General features: G+C 44.3%; 1 protein-coding gene across 2 annotated transcripts; it reads right to left on the bottom strand.

Moving 5' to 3' along the window:
* Nucleotides 1–2,974: 2,974 nt before the first annotated feature.
* PBK (PDZ binding kinase) lies at nt 2,975–14,411 on the bottom strand. Of its 2 annotated transcripts, XM_077330891.1 has the most exons (9): nt 14,223–14,400; nt 13,168–13,239; nt 12,331–12,427; nt 8,809–8,951; nt 7,277–7,446; nt 5,197–5,326; nt 4,263–4,445; nt 3,604–3,803; nt 2,975–3,457 (listed from the first exon to the last, which is right to left on the bottom strand). In XM_077330891.1, exons 2-9 carry the CDS (start codon nt 13,223–13,225, stop codon nt 3,452–3,454), a joined length of 987 nt encoding a protein of 328 aa, XP_077187006.1. In that variant the 5' UTR covers nt 13,226–13,239; nt 14,223–14,400; the 3' UTR covers nt 2,975–3,451. The 2 variants fall into 2 exon arrangements, with proteins under 2 accessions (XP_077187006.1, XP_077187014.1); XM_077330899.1 differs by having other exon boundaries at nt 2,975–3,803; nt 14,310–14,411.
* Between the last annotated feature and the right edge of the window lie 1,937 nt (nt 14,412–16,348).

Below are 16,348 nucleotides of genomic sequence, written 5' to 3'. Positions count from 1 at the left end.
AACCAACGTTTCCTTCTAACTTTGCCCAATGCAAAAATGGCCCCTTTACCTTGATGCAGCTGACTTGGCCACCTGGATCCATGCTATGACAACATCCAGACTAGGCTACTGTAACACTATAGATGATTTAGTTACATATAGACCCATTATGCATGGGGGGAATAATGCACATTCGGGGTGGAATGGCGGTGACTAAAATCACCGATAACGCACGGTGCCGGCTGCAACCGGCCACAGCTTTGGTGCATGCCGCCGAAAAAGCCACGTTAGCGAAATGCGGAAGAAAGCGCAGCTTCCGGGTGACCGGGGCGCAACCAGAGGCGGCGCCGGGATCGCTGCGTGCATAATCGGTTACTCTGGGTTTTGCCGCTGTTGCGCCCCGTCCCGTGAATAACTGGTGTGCTTTGCGTCTTCCCCCTCCGCATTTTCCATGTGATCCAAAATCGCTGTTTCGGCGGCCGTGCATAATGGGCCATATACAGTGCACAGTACATTGGGCCTTACAACCATTCCAAGAAAAAGCAAATGACCTTTGGATAACCTGCATACTAAATTGCTTGCAACTGCAAATTCAGAGGTTTACTAAGAACAATGTTCTGTAATTAAGTAACAAGCAAGTAATTTAAAAGAATTTCCTGCTTAGTTCTTCAAAATGGTAGTGTTTGAGTATCCGTTGCAGAGTCCCCAGTGAATTGCATTATATCTTGTGTGCATTCTTTATTCCATTTAAAGGTGAAAGCAGCCTTGTCATGTAAATTTGTGCTTCTGCTTTAGAAAGGGTTTAAGTTGCAATGAGAATCTGAAGTGGAAGTTGCCTTTAAACAGTATTTTTGCATAATGCAAATGGTATTGTTATCTTGCATAAAAAGCATGCCCTGTTTAATCAGCATACTCCCTGGTGCCATACCTTACATGAAATACCAGTCTATATTCTATTTAAAAATATATATAATTTGTTGTTAGGTGCGAAGTCGTGTATTCCCCGGAGTCCATTTAATTTTGCACCTACTGCTTCAGTTGCTCCATCCAGCCACCTCATTCTCTGTCGTCCCCTTCTTCTTTTGCCCTCGATCGCTCCCAGCATTAGGCTCTTCTCCAGGGAGCTCTTTCTTCTCATGAGGTGGCCAAAGTATTTGAGTTTCATCTTCAGGATCTGGCCTTCTAAAGAGCAGTCAGGGCTGATCTCCTCTAGGACTGACCGGTTTGTTCGCCTTGCAGTCCAAGGGACTCGCAAGAGTCTTCTCCAGCACCAGAGTTCAAAAGCCTCAATTCTTTGATGCTCGGCCTTCCTTATGGTCCAACTTTCGCAGCCGTACATTGCAACTGGGAATACTGTAGCCTTGACTAAACGCACTTTTGTTGGCAGGGTGATGTCTCTGCTTTTTAGGATGCTGTCTAGATTTGCCATAGCTTTCCTCCCCAGGAGCAAGCGTCTTTTAATTTCTTTGCTGCAGTCCCCATCTGGCAGTGATCTTGGAGCCCAGGAAAATAAAATCTATCACTATCTCCATTTCTTCCCCGTCTATTTGCCAGGAATTGAGAAGGCCGGATGCCCTCTCAAAATTAGTGTCACGTTAATACCTAGTATCTTTGTAAACCAACAGATGGGGTATGGCATCAGACTATTAATTGTTCTAAGCTGCACTTTCTGTATTGGTATCCTTGCCTTTCTCCCAGCAAGCATCTGTGTAGAAGATCCTACATTCTCCCATCCTGGGGCTTCCTTGTATCCTTTATCATTTCACCAAGCCTTGGGTCTGCTGAGTGGAACTATTAACTGAAAAGGAAGCTGTAACTGAGACAACGGGGCAGCTTTCATAGTTATTACAAACTAGCTAATCTCTAAAGAGTCTTTACACCAGTCTCTCTTAAATATTTCTGCTTTTGCAAATGACCCACTGATGGATTCCCATTCAGCATCCATCTATTTGTGTTTCTGGAAAACAGTTGTTTAGAATGCTAAAATTGATTCCTAGTCTCATATTCATAGTGCCTTGTTCCTTATTTGTAAATCTACAACAAATATTGAGGACAATTTAAAACCTCAGAACCCCAAAATAAGATCCGGACCACGTCATAACCCTACATTTAGGGGACTCTTCTTTCAAAGTGGGATTGTACTCTTTCCTGGTCTAAGGCTTGGTTCTGGTGCTACTTGCTCCAAAGTAGGGTGCTCCAGGACAAATTCACCCTGATGAAGGCAGAAAGATAGAGTGTACATTTCATAAACACCATTGAACTATCCCCATAAGCAACTGCCTAGAATTTACCTTGACATAAAAACTGCTTCTCTATTACCCTGAGCTTTTGCTAAAAAAAAAAAAAAAAAAAGTAATCTACAATGAATCCCTGGAGGTACACCAAGTTTAGCCCCCACATGCAGCCAGCTGGGTGACCTTGGGCTCGCCACAGCACTGATAAAGCTGTTCTGACCAAGCAGGGATTTCAGGGCTCTCAGCCTCACCCACCTCACAGGGTGTCTTGTGGAGAGAAGAAAGGGGAGGAGATTGGGAGCCACTTTGAGACTCCTGGTAGAGAAAAGCGGCATATAAGAACCAACTGTTCTTCAGTAATATCGGGGCTCTCTCAGCCTCACCTCCCTCACAGGGTGTCTGTTGTGGGGAGAGGAAAGGAAAGGTGATTGTAAGCCACTTGGAGGCTCCTTTGGGTAGAGAAAAGCAGCATATAAGACCCAACTCTTCTATCTACACACCTTGGAATCATGGTCTGGGATTTGCCTTCCCTAAAAATATTCTGACATAGGCCCCCTGCTTTTGTCAAAAGCATTTTAATCTGAAACTGAAACCCTGTTGCTGTAAGGGAGGCATCCAAGTAAGATTGCTTGCTGTAAACACTTTCTGAAGGCCTAGTTCCACCGGCAGTAGTTGGCAAACCTATGTGAGCAGCTGAGAAAGATGTCTCTTAGCTAAATAGTCTCTTAGCTAAAACTAGCACCACTGCACAACAGCAAACGTCACACTTTGCAGTCCTTTACTTCCTCAAAAATTGCATTTACAAAGACCTAGAACTAGCTTTAAGCAGCAATGGTCAAATGAACTGAGCAGTGTGGGATTTAACTTGAACAATGTTATTAATCACAAGAATTAAGTGAACAGAAATTACTTCACAACACAATGGGGGAGAGGGATGGAGAAAGGATATGATACAACATGGAGCCTTCCAGAGGCTCCTAAAAAGCATCCATTTATCAGTAAGTCAAAGTATTTCCACCACTGAACAACCTACTTGGAACGATCTTTCAAGACTACCGAATGTTTACACTGTAGTGTTAAAACTAACCACGTTCTGTGCATTTAAAGGTAGCCTCACCTGTCTACATAATTAAACTATGTACATCCAACATCTATTAACTTCAATGACGGCCCAAAGAAGAGGCTTCAAGGAAAACTAGAGAAGCTGCAACAGCAGTGCAGGAACACAGAGGCAGCCTTTATTGCAGGGGTAGTCAAACTGCGGCCCTCCAGATGTCCATGGACTACAATTCCCTGGAGCCCCCTGCCAGCATTCGCTGGCAGGGGGCTCCTGGAAATTGTAGTCCATGGACATCTGGAGGGCCGCAGTTTGGCTACCCCTGCTTTATTGTATGGATCCCTGGGCCTCTAAGCAATGGACAATGCGTGCAGCTGCAGGCCGTTTCTTCGGATCCTCAAAGGTGCACAGAGAGAACAGCTCGATGACGTTTTGATAGAGTGGGCCTAGCTCTTCCACGTTGAGGGCTGGACGGGTCCCAAGAGCCTCATAGTATGCCGATTCATCAAAGTCATCCTCATCAAAAGAAGCATCTGAGAAGACATTAAAATTAGGTCAACGTGAGCCCTTTCCTACAAAGCCAGTCCCAAGCATGGAGAAGGAGGCCGGCTCCACTTTTCAACCCAAAGAATGCATCAGACACAGTACATGGATGGATACACAAAGAGACCAAGAAATTCCAGAACAGGGGTACAAAACAGCTACCTTGAAAGCCACTTTTACTAACTCGAGGGAGCACTAGTGTTAGCAAGTATTTTTAATGGTAAGAGTTTAACTGATTACTGTGCAACTGATTTTTTTTGTGTGTACTCCCCTTTCTTACTGGAGCAATGTCTTCTGTCCCGGCACCATGCCTGAAGCAACTGAGTTAGAGTCCACCCCCCACCCCAGACAGATTAATTTTCTATTGAGTCAACTCCATTAAGAAAGGGAGAGGAATAATGAAAGCCATTGCTCAGCCATTCCAAGACGAATCCCTCTGTCAAACACACCTTCATCTGATACTTCGTCATCCCCAGGAAGGATAAGGTGAGGTATGGAAAGCGTCATCATTTCCCACAGGGTCAGCCCAAACGCAAAGATGTCAGCCTTGTCGGTGATGATGCCGTCTCCCGTCAGCGCTTCCTTTGGGTTCCAGGGCTCAGTACCAATATAGTGAGCATCAGGGTCACTCACTGTGCAGAAAAAATCCAAATGAAATGCAGAGTCACCTGCAGGAGCCAGCCTACATCTCCCAAGTCCCCAAGAAAAAGGGTGGAAGTTTTTACAGAGGAAATAAGAGCCAGGGTGGTGTAGTGGTTAAGAGCAGTGGCTGCTAATCTGGTGAGCCGTGTTTGATTCCTGGCTCCTCTGCATGCAGTCAGCTGGGTGAACTTGAGCTTGTCACAGACCTGATAGTGCTGTTCATACAGAGCAGTCCTATCAGGTCTCTCTCTTCCACCTATCTTACAAAGTGTTTGTTGTGAGGAGAGGAAGGGAAGACAATTGTAAGCCACTTTGTTCCACTGCTCTGACCAGAGGAATTCTAGGTGCTTAATCCTAAAAAAACCCTCTGCAGCTCATCATATTTTCTCAAAAGAAAGACAACTCAGAAGATCCACTTTAAAAATCCTACATAACACAAAAAATATTTGACACAGCTGTAACTTGTATGAAAATACAAGACAATCCTTTTAAAACGGCATACTGGTGAACGAACTTCCATCTCAGTAAATACTGTATTTCTTATTCACTGCTTTCCAATGTGAATGCCGTTATGGAGGAGAACAGGCCTCAGTTGTTATATAATCTATAATATTTTTTTACAAGTCATCCCTTTGAGCGCTAAGGCCACATGAGCCCCCAGCTCACAGAAATTGGGAACTGTAGACTGGCCAACAAGAAAATGCTACAGGCCATAAAGTGGATGCTACCATTTCAACATACCCGTCATGTTCTCATCCAGAGGCAACGAAACACCCACATCACAAATCTTTATTGACTGGAAGTCACCTTTAATGACAACGTTGGAAGATTTGATGTCTCCATGGAGCAATTTTTTGTCATTGTGTAGATACTGAAGAAGAGAAGAAGGAGGGGTCAGGATGAATTTCAGGGAGTGAGTTTGCTTAGGGCAGGAAGACTTCCAGAAGATGGTCCACACAGGCAACCACGAGATGACAAGCCAGACAGCCAGCTTGCTCACTCAGACAACCCTCCACACACACTAGTTTCCCTTGCCAGTCTCTTTTAAATGTTCCTGCTATAAAGGTAAAGGTATCCCCTGTGCAAGCACCAAGTCATGTCTTACCCTTGGGGTGACACCCTCTAGTGTTTTCATGGCAGACTCCATATGGGGTGGTTTGATCCCAGCTGGCTGCTGGGATCAAGCTCCCAGCCTCATGGACAGAGCTTCAGACAGCATGTTTGGCCCCCATCTCTTTTCAAACTCTTGGTTTTAAAACCCTCTACTCCCTACCTCTGTCTTCTCCCCCGCAGCCTCGTTTCCCCCCTTCCATTCTACATAATTGATTCCTTGCACTCTGCTTCCTCTCACCTATGTGATCTCTATTTTAACGTGGACCAATGAGTTCCCTAAGCAGGAACCAAATCACTTTCAAGTTCCCTATCTTGTACTGTTAGTGTAAATGTAGATCCAGAAAGTGTAACAGATCGCCAATGCCCATCTTTCTCTAAGTTATGCCCTTCAGCAGTGGGCTGTGTGCCATTGCTCCATATCCTAGGATCCCTTCTGTATCTTCCACCAAGCACCACTCCAGTTCCAAATAATTATCTTTTGTTACCACTTTGGTTTGGTTCTCTTGAGAGGAGGTTCCTCCCCCCCCACACACTCTTCCCATTCCCGGCACAGTACTGATAGTTGCTCCTCTGCACTTGCAACTGTGTAGTGAGTTGAGCTATCTGTCTCCTGGCTGCACTGCAAAGTTCAATGCACTGCAGTTGTCTTTATTGAGGCCCACTAATAAAGAACACACAACAAAATCAGCCTGTGACTGACAGCCCTATAACAGTAAGATTCCAAGTGTTGAAGTAACAGTAACAAATAAGTGAAGGGTTGGAGTTTATTCTGATTTTGGTTCAGAGAAAGAGAACATTCTGACAGAACCTGCTGTGCCTTAGCTGAACATCTCAGAGCTCAAAGAATAATTAAAAAAAGCAGATCTATACAGTGTCTGAAGAACTGGGATAGATATTTTGGTAGAGGGAATTTAAGCAGTGATGTGATACTCCCAATTCAGTCCAAACGAGAGGGAAAAATTCTTCTAGAGAGAAAAGGAGGACCCCTGCCCAGTTGAAAAGGGGGAAATCAGGTGTGAGGATTTCTTTAGACATCTGTGAAAGAAAGATTGCTTCAAACTCCTCAGAAGTCAGAGGGATACTGATACTTCTAGCAAGGAAATAGTAGGGGTACTAATAGAAGGGTACTTGCCTTCCAGAAACCAGGGGAGTTCAGGGAACTCAAAGATAAAACAAAAACAGACATTCTTAGATAAAACATTGCCAGAAACCTCTCAAAAAAAGCTCAAATGCCAAAAAAGAATATCTAAAACTCTCAAAAGCCTGTAATAAAGAACTTGAAACTGTAACACAACTGATTTGTATATCTAAACCTGAATTCTTCATTCCAACTACTCTTCTCTCTATTAAAATATCTTATTAGTTGTTAACAGTGACTCAGTGCCATTCTGACAAAGGTTTAAAGAAAAGAACCTTCCCCCAAAATCTCCAGAGCCAATAAAGCGAAACGATCTGTCCGTGACAGAGTGGGACAATCAGTTCTATTTTATAACAAAAAACAAAAACACGATATGAGAGCAGCTCGGTCTGTGAGGGAAAATTTACCTCAGAGTGGGAAAGTCGTATGCGGGTCTCTCACTATCTGAGGGAGTAAAAATGTGAACTTTAGATAAGTAGCATTACTACATAGTCAAGGGAGCCACGTATTTGTTTCATCCAGTACAGGTTTTGTTAGAACAGATTCCACAGCCCAGGATGAGACACATACCTTCAACCCTCTTGCCATGTGCAAGGCAACTTTGAGGATCGTAGGAGCTGGGAAGGGCCCCTGGTGCTGTGCTCTCCTCTCTTCTATTAGGTCATTGAGAGATTTTTCTCCCCCGTATTCCATGGCAAGGCACATGCTCCCATCTTTGGCTTCAGTAAATGCACGATACCCTTAAAGGACACACACAGGTTTTTTTGTTTAGAGACTTGTAAAAGCCAATGTATAGCCCAATGCTTTCCAACATTTGCAACCCAAGTGTAATTCAAACCTTTTGAAGTGGTGGTAAATGACCAGCTTTTCATCCTTTGTATGGAGATTTCCTCATGTATATATACTTTGCAGTTTCCAAGACCATTCTATGCAGTAGGTCTTTTTGTTCCTACTTCACAGATGAAGAAGCTATCAAGAGCGATCTACTTCTATTGCTCCCCAGTAGAATTGTGCACTTACCTACAAATCTGGAGCACCTCGGCTTCAGAGGAAGCTGACTTGGGCCGCCTCAGCATCGGAGGAAGCTGCTTCTCCGAGGTGGCACTTCAGAGGCTTTGGAGATCTCCAAGACAGCTTCCTCCGATGCCAAGGCGGCCCAAGGTGGCTTGGAGATCTCCAAGATGGCATTTCAGAGGCCATTTTAGGGCCATGGGGCTGGCTGAGGCGAGGAGAGCGGTGGCAGCAACAGCAGCTCTTGCCTGGCCATCAGGGCCCAGCGTGGGCACGGACATGGCTTGCACAGGCGTATCGCCAGGCCCAGGATCTCCGGGTGGATCTTTGAGGTGTGCCACCTGCACACTGGAGCAAAGCCCGACCGTCTAATGAGCCATGCAGAGGTCAAGGGAGTGGAAGAGGCGGGCAGGCACGGTGTCATTGTCTTTCTCCTCCTCTGGGGGGGGGGGAGGGAAAGAGAGAGAGAAGGGTGTCCCTCTTCAACTTTCCTTTAATGGCTGTGCCTCTGAAGGCCCGATTCAAATCTGTTTGAACATGGGATTTGGCGCTTTGGACCGCCTTCATAGAATCATAGAGTTGAAAGGGGCCATACAGGCCATCTAGTCCAACCCCCTGCTCAACGCAGGATCAGCCCTAAGCATCCTAAAGCCTTGGGGCAATCTCTTTCCGAAGCAGCTTTGCTTCAGAGGATTTTCAGCCAAGGCGGCCTGAAGCGCACATCCCTACTCCCCAGTATACAACAGATATTCACTGAGACTACCACAGATCTTTTAAAGTTTTTCTTCACATCTCCAGTTGTTCCCTTGTACTAAAAGGTGAAAAATATTTGAATGCATTATACCCCAACAGTGCATGACTGTTAAAGCACCTTTATTGCAATATGAATTAAAATATTTATACCCCCACCTTTCTGCTTGACTCTAGGTGGCTCCTGATGAAAAGTCACCAGGGCAAGAAAGCAGCAGATTTCGAAAACTACCCATACTTGACAGTATGGGCTGGGCTGGTTGCCACTTAGTTACTAATAAACAGAGTGTTCCTCAGAAATCTCACAATGAGGAAACTCCCCTCTTCACATTCCAACTTACCCACAATATTTGGGTGCTGAAGATCTTTTAGAATTTTAGCTTCTTCATTCAGTCTTTTTTGATATGTATTTCGCTGCCCCGAGTCACATTTAGGATTTATTTTCTTCACAGCCCAGGGGGAATGAGAGATCCCTTTTGGAGACCTAGAAACAAACAGCCTCAAGTAAAACTAGGACTCTGATTGCTATGACTACATATAGAATCACCAGTGATGGTGATGGCTTATAAAAGTTCTGGTAATTACCTTCAAGGCCATTCGCGGTCAGGGCCTAGTGTACCTGAGGGACCGCCTCCCTGCCTATGCCCCCAAAAGAGCTCTGCACTCCACCGCCACCAACCGGCTAATGGTCCCTGGCTCTAAAGAAGTCCACCTGGTCTCGACCAGGGCCAGAGCATTCTCTGTCCTGGCCCCCACCTGGTGGAACGAGCTCCCGGAGGAGATCAGGGCCCTGACGGAGCTTAAACAGTTCCACAGGGCCTGCAAAAAGGAGCTCTTCCACCAGGCATTTGGTTGAGACCAGGCACAACCAACAGCGAATGAAGGGCCCCCGCTCCCCCCCCTTCCTCCCAGAACTCCACCAGAGCGCTCTGGACCTGTTGTGGTATTGCAATGTTGCATCGTTATACTATTTATTATATTGTTATACTGTTATTAATTACTGTATGTTTTTAACGAAGACTGTTTCATGTATTGTTGATTAGTTTAATGTAAACCGCCCCGAGCCTTCGGGGAGGGCGGTATATAAATCTAAAAAATAATAAATAAATAAATAAATTGTTTAAATTAAAACTTTTGTTTGGAAAAAAGAAATAAGAATATAATTAGAAATATAAAAGAAATTCAGAAAATTAAGCTATGCTTTTTAGTTAACATATTGTTCAGGGTAAATTTTGAATAATTACAAAGTACCAATTTTAATCTGAGTCTATATTACTATAACTGAGATCAGGAAAAAATTTTACCCAACCCCAAACGAACATAGGATAGACTGGCTAACAAATTCAGAATGTATTTCACTATCTTGTTTGGGTAATTAGATATCAAGAAATCAAACAAGAACCCTTCTTGGATGGTTTCAGATTTCAAGCGTGCCACAGGGGGAACACAAGAGAAGACAAGGGGAACCATAACACAGTATCCATGTAAAGAAACCTGACTCAGGGATTGACAAACCCCAGGCACCACATCAGCATAGGACCTAGAAATTTCATTGTGGCACTTAATATTTTCCATCAGTGATTTTGCCGAGGTCTCTTTCAACTACCCTCACTGGAAGTACAAAGCTTACTTATTTCACATAATTCTAACTTAAGAACATGAGAAGAGCCCTGCTGATGTGGTGGTTAAGAGAGGCAGCTTCTAATCTGGTGAGTTGGGTGATTCCCCGCTCCTCCATATGCAGCCAGCTGGGTGATCTTGGGTTAGTCACAGTCCTGTACGGAGGTGGTCCCTCCGATATAGAGCCTGGACCACGCATGGCCTTGAAGGTCAATACCAATACCTTGAGTCAGATCTGGAATTCAGATCTGAATTTCTGGATCTGGAATTCAATAGGATAGGAATTCAACAGGCAGTTGCTAGAGGACTGACCTTATATGGGCTCTCCATTGTGTCAGTGTGAAAACCTGAGCAGCTGCGCTTCCTGATTTGGTTCCTTCCTCCCTAGCCACAGGATCTCTGTCTTCAAAGGGTTGAGTTCTAGGCAACTTGCTCTGAACCACTCCACCACGACCTCCAGGCAGAGGGGCATCTGGCTGATCATCCCTCAGGAGATAGAGCTGGCTGCCATCCACATATTGATGACACCCTAGCCTGAAACTCCAGACCATTTGGGTGAGAGGGCGCATGAAGATGTTAAATACTTGAGGGACCGCCTATCTCCTTATGCCCCCCGCAGGGCACTTCGCTCTGCGGGTAAGAATCTGCTGATGATCCCAGGACCCCGGGAGGCACGCCTGGCCTCGACAAGGGCCAGGGCCTTTTCGGTCCTGGCCCCTACCTGGTGGAATGAGCTCCCTGAAGAGCTGCGGGCCCTGTCGGAGCTCTCTGAGTTCCGCAGAGCCTGCAAAACGGAGCTCTTCCGCCAGGCGTTTGTCTAAGGCCGGGTGATGGCCCGGGGCTAAGATCGGACCCCTCTCCCCGGAGGGGGGAGGCCAGTACTAAACTGACCTGGTTCCCCAGAGTGTTCCATCCTATGCCCAATTATCCTCCGTTCCCTTCTGCTCATCCAGTGGGCCTGTACGGGAATAGTTTTAATCGCCATCATTGTGACTTAGTCATTGTTTTAATGGGGTTTTAATGGGGAATTTTAATGGTTAATATATTGTATTTGTATTAAAATGTTGTGAACCGCCGCGAGCCGGTTTCCGAGAGCGGCGGTCATACAAATCAAATAAATAATAATAATAATAATAATAAATAATGTCAAGGAATGAATTGCACTCTGCAGAATCCTGCATTGGAGTTGATGCCAGTGTGATTGATTCTCCCCAATGATGACCCTCTGTCCTCAATCATGGAGAAAGGAGGTAAGCCATTGATGGGCTGTCCGCCAAATCCCCATCTCAGTGAGGCAGCTAGCAAGGAGCTCATGATCTACACATTGAATGCTGCCATGAAATAATATAGTAACACAAGCAGCACGGACAAGCTTCAGTCTACCTGTCTCTGGAAAACATCTATCAGAGCCTTCTCCACCACATGGTCAGGTTGGAAGCCAGATTAGAATGGATAAAAGACTGATGCTTTATCCAAGAATACTAGCTGTTGTTCCACAGCAGCCTGTTCAATCACCTTCCACAGAAACATACGGTATAAGATGGGGCAGCAATTGGCCGGATTCTTATGTCCAGTGACTAGATCTAGCTTGATTAAAATTACAAGAAACTTTCAAGATTCCAGGATTAGGTTTTGTGGTAGCAATAAATAGAAAAGAATATCATTGAAATCCTGAAGGCTGATGGTTTAGTCTGATCCTGCATTGAGTAGGGGGTTGGACTAGACTAGGGTATGACCCCTTCCAACTCTATGATTCTAAAAATGACTGACACGTGAATTCATGGCCTGGTTCCTACAGCAAAAAAGAGAAATGTGAAGAAGAAGAGCTGGTTTTTATATCCCACTTTTCACTACCCAAATGAGTCCTTAAGAGTCTTACAAACATATTTCCCTTCCTCTCTCTACAACACACCCTGTGAGGTAGGTGGTGCTGAGAAAGCTCTGACAGAACTGCTCTGTGAGAACAGTTCAAAGCCAACTATGATTAGCACAAAGTCACCCACCCAGCTGCATATTGAAGAATGGGGAATCAAGCCCAGTTCACCAGATTAGAGTTTGTCACTCTTAACTGCTATACTATCCTCGCCTTCTCCAACTCCCACGTTCTGTCACCACCCAATTTGACCAAGAATAATTTTATCTTTATGTCATATTTAGCATATCAAATCCCAAGAGCAAAACTACCCATTCTCTGTAGGATGTCTGTAGTTATGACTAATGTCATCATACAAGTGTTTCCTTACCTTTTCATAAGATAAACATTGACTCCAGTTCCATAGCCAAGCTTCTGCATGAAGGGAGAAGCTGGGATAGATATTAAAGCTGGAGAACTATCTGGTCCTATATTGGAGAAGGAAAAGACAGATACATTCTCTTTTATTTCCATGATTTCATCTCTGAATGACTTTTCCAACTCATGATCAAACTATTCTGTGTAATTTCTTTTTAATCTCTGGTAAACCATTCTATATGTTCCTCGTTTAAAATAACAGGATAGCACACCTGTCTATTTTCAGGGGAATAACGTGAAAGATTACAAGATCTCCTTGTAGCTGCAGTTTTTCTAACAAAATGCTACAAGGCTACACTCCCTTTGAAAGTTCCACTGTGCACTACCACACCCTTCTTCTAACCAGTTTCCTCAGGAAGAGTAGTGTGTTTTCATGTTATTTGTTCCTAGTGCTATGGAGGAACTTGCAAAGGTGTAGGAAAAGGATCCCAGAATACTTGATTCATAGTGTTGCTCCTTCCTGTGTCAATCTGAGATGACAGGACTTGGAATGTGTCCAAATCTCAGCTTTTGTCTTTTTACCATCAAGTTTATGGTAACCCTATAGGTTTTTCAAAGCAAGAGGCATATTGCCTGCCTTTTTGTAGCAACCCTGGACTTCCATGGAGGTCTCCCATCAAACTACTGACCAGGGTGACCCTGCTTAGCTTCCAAGATCTGACACGCTCTGGCTAGATTGGGCAGAAGGAAGAAAAGTCTTAACACAGACATACAAGACACCCTAAGCATGATAGTATTATTAACTGGGAACATTAAGATAATAAAAAAGTTTAGCTAACTACAGGCTCACCTGTTTTCTTTCTCTCACATGCTTTGCTGGGGGTCTTGAAGGCAAGTTCTGTATCCATTCCTTAGAATTATCCTGCAAGAGAGAGAATGCATATTGCGACAATTACATTTGCTGTTGGGAAGGGATCCAATATTCTGTACATCAGTGCTTGGTTGTGGAGGAGCCCTTAAGTTCTTCAGAAACAGGAATCCTGTGACACCTTAAACATTTAACACATTTTTATTCTGACACAAGTTTTTTAAGGAGAGTCTCATTCATTTAAAAGCATGTAACACTCTTCAGGAAGCTGAAATATAAAGGACAAAAGTTGCAAACAGTAGAGTCAAAAGGCAGGCAGCTGCTCTTTATGGCCAGTGGCAAAAAGTTCCAAGATAATATATAATTATCTACATTGCAAATATTATCAAGAAAGCCTTCTGCTATCTTAAAGGGGAACATCTTTGGAACAATCTCCAAAGAATCATAGGAATTCCTGAAAGCTAAATTCAGTTGAAAAAATAAATCACAAGTACATTTGGTTAGTTTTTAAAATTTCTTTTATAATTTCTTTGTAATGCTAGCTAACACAGAGAAGGTAGATTCAAGTGGGTAGCCGCGTTGGTCTGAAGTAGCACAACAAAATTTGAGTCCAATACCACTCTTAAGACCAAGATTTATTCAAGGCATGAGCTTTCGAGTGCAAGCACTCTTCCTCAGACAATGGAGTAAGGGCCATACAAATACAGCTCTTATAGAAGACACAAAGCTGGGCTAGAGGAGGGAGGGGAATATGGATAAGGTCCAGCATCCCTTAGAGCCCAATCTCTCCTGCATCCCATGATTTCAAGAAACACCAAGGATGCTATTTAATAGTCGCATCTTATGCCACACAGGGCAGAAGCGGTCATGGATGCCCATCCCCTGGAATTATAGCTCATCTCCAGACCAAAGAGACCAGTTCCCCTGGACGAAATGACTGCTTAGGAGGGTGGGCTCCATATGGCATTATGATCCACTGAGGTCCTTTCCCCACCCCATGTCCCGCCCATTCCCCAAATCTCCAGGTATTTCCCTACCCAGAGTTGGCAACCTTCGGAACAAATCTCCAGGTGGAGGCGGGTGTTTAAAAACCGGCGACAGAATCCAAAGGCAGAAAATCCTACCCGCTTCCTTTCTGCATCCACCCCCGCCGACTTTTGAATCTTGGCGCGCGCGCGCTCTTCCCACCCCGCGGCGACGGTGACTGCCGAGGCCCAAAATACTCCGAGCGTGAGAGCGTGGTCCGATTGGTTGGGGCGGCCCCTCAGCAGGACGGAGAGGGGAAGGCTGTTCAGCGCTTCAGTTCGTGGGGACGTGTGGATTCACGTGCGTGTCAACGTCCCTGCCTAGCAAGGGGTGGAGGAATTGCAGTTCTCCTCGCTCTGCTGCAGCCCTCGAAAGCGTCGGCTGGCTGGAATAAAATGTTGGCCTTTCAAGCGCCACAGGAGACCTCAGCTTCTTCTTTTTCCTGCTACCTTAGGAAGTGTAATAAGAACCCTTATTGCAGTGGGTACCCGTGTTGGTCTGAAGTATCAAAACATATTGTGAGTCCAACAGCACTTTAATGGCACAACAAGGAATACAACTTAGTCTTAAAGGTGCTATTGGACTCAAATTTTGTAAAGAGTCCTGATTGTATCTGAGGAAGTGTGCCTGCACAAGAAAGTTCACCCCTTGAATAAAACGTAGTTGGTCTTAAAGGTGCTGCTGGACTCTACATTTGTTTTGCTGTTTCAGACCAACACAGCTTCCCGCTTGAATCTAAAAAGTTCTGACACACACGGTGAGGTGGGATGGTGCTTACAGTTTTGTTTTGGCTATGCACTCCCTCCTCAGCAGAACAAATCATATTTTAATATTTTCGCACTGAAGAGGTGATATTTAAAAACCTCAGCCAGTATCAAAAGTGTGGGGAAAGCCATAGAGCAGTCCTCAGAGCCAGTCTTTGAGATCCAAGTAAAGCCCCTGGAGCTGTCACCCCCCCCCCCCCTCCACAAACTGCACCCTACAGATGAAAAAACAATCCATGGTGTAGTGTTAATCATTAAAAATGTTAAGTGTTCTACTGTTCATTGTTATGCCATTAGTAACATTACAGGTTTTTCCTTTATAGTGGATCACATTTCCCGTGTTGTATCATGTTCAAATGTAACCCACCCTGAGCCGCAAGGGAGGGCGATATATAATAAATATAATAAAATCAAATAAAGTACCATGGAGAAGGATGGCGGCTCTCAGGTTCCCAACACTCTACTTTCCCCATAGTGGTACTGCTGCCCAGGAGCAGTACCTTTGCATTAGCATTCTTAAATAATCATAGTTTATAAAGCTTTCTGCACAACTTTGTTCCTCCCCAGCAGTAGAGCCAAATTTAGTACCCTATAACCCCACATTTTCCAAATCCAATTTTCCTACAATTTTCCCCCTTTGTATCTGAACGTGCAGTTTTCCATTAAGGAATTCTGAATTTCAGATTTTGCTTCCCATCCCCTTTTTGTGTTGCCAGTGTCACATGTTCACCGCTCCTGCTGCTAATTTAAAAAAAAAATGTAGTGTTGATTGCTATATGATGCAAATTTTTTCATTATAACAAAGCAATGTAATATAGTATTGAAACAAAAGGGGCAGCAGGTTTTCACATAGCCTTCTCTGTGCGATTACTCATTCATGAAGTTCATTTAATTGTGGGTTTCTTTTGGTGGGTAGGTTTTGCCACCACGTTTCTTCATTCCCCCACCCATTTTCTTCCCCAATAGCTCCCAATGTGTTTTCTTTTTTCACAATGTTATGAAGTTGTTACATCACTACATATGCAAAAAATAAAGGAGGTTCCATCACTGATTAAGTACATGATGACACAATTGCTGTGCTTTGTAATTATTGAATAACACTTATGAATTGGTCTATCCAGTTCGACAATCACCAGCCATTTTCTTAGCTGGCAACTAAGGAACAGATCTTTGAAATGATAACAGCCAAACTGTTCCCCACAAATACATCCATCATTTTTTCTTTTGCAATGTGGATAGAGAAGTATTGGCTTTTCTGGACTTATCGACATAATAGCCATTTTTTTCCCCCTTGTCCCTGCTGATTCCCTTGTCCCTGCTGCCACACCTCCACTACTACCATCAGGATGTTTTTCTGTTTTACTAAGTCAACA

The sequence above is a fragment of the Paroedura picta genome, chromosome 1 (genome assembly GCF_049243985.1).
Source record: "Paroedura picta isolate Pp20150507F chromosome 1, Ppicta_v3.0, whole genome shotgun sequence".
Taxonomy (NCBI): domain Eukaryota; kingdom Metazoa; phylum Chordata; class Lepidosauria; order Squamata; family Gekkonidae; genus Paroedura; species Paroedura picta.
This window is presented reverse-complemented; position numbering and strand designations above follow the sequence as displayed.

Coding starts and splice junctions, on each gene's coding strand:
- PBK (XM_077330899.1), bottom strand. CDS start 13,225: ATGGATACAGAACTTGCCTTCAAGACCCCCAGCAAAGCATGTGAGAGA. Junction 12,428..13,167: donor ATGTGAGAGAAAGAAAACAG/GTGAGCCTGTAG, acceptor TCTCCAATATAG/GACCAGATAGTTCTCCAGCT. Junction 4,446..5,196: donor TCTGGATGAGAACATGACGG/GTATGTTGAAAT, acceptor TTTTCTGCACAG/TGAGTGACCCTGATGCTCAC.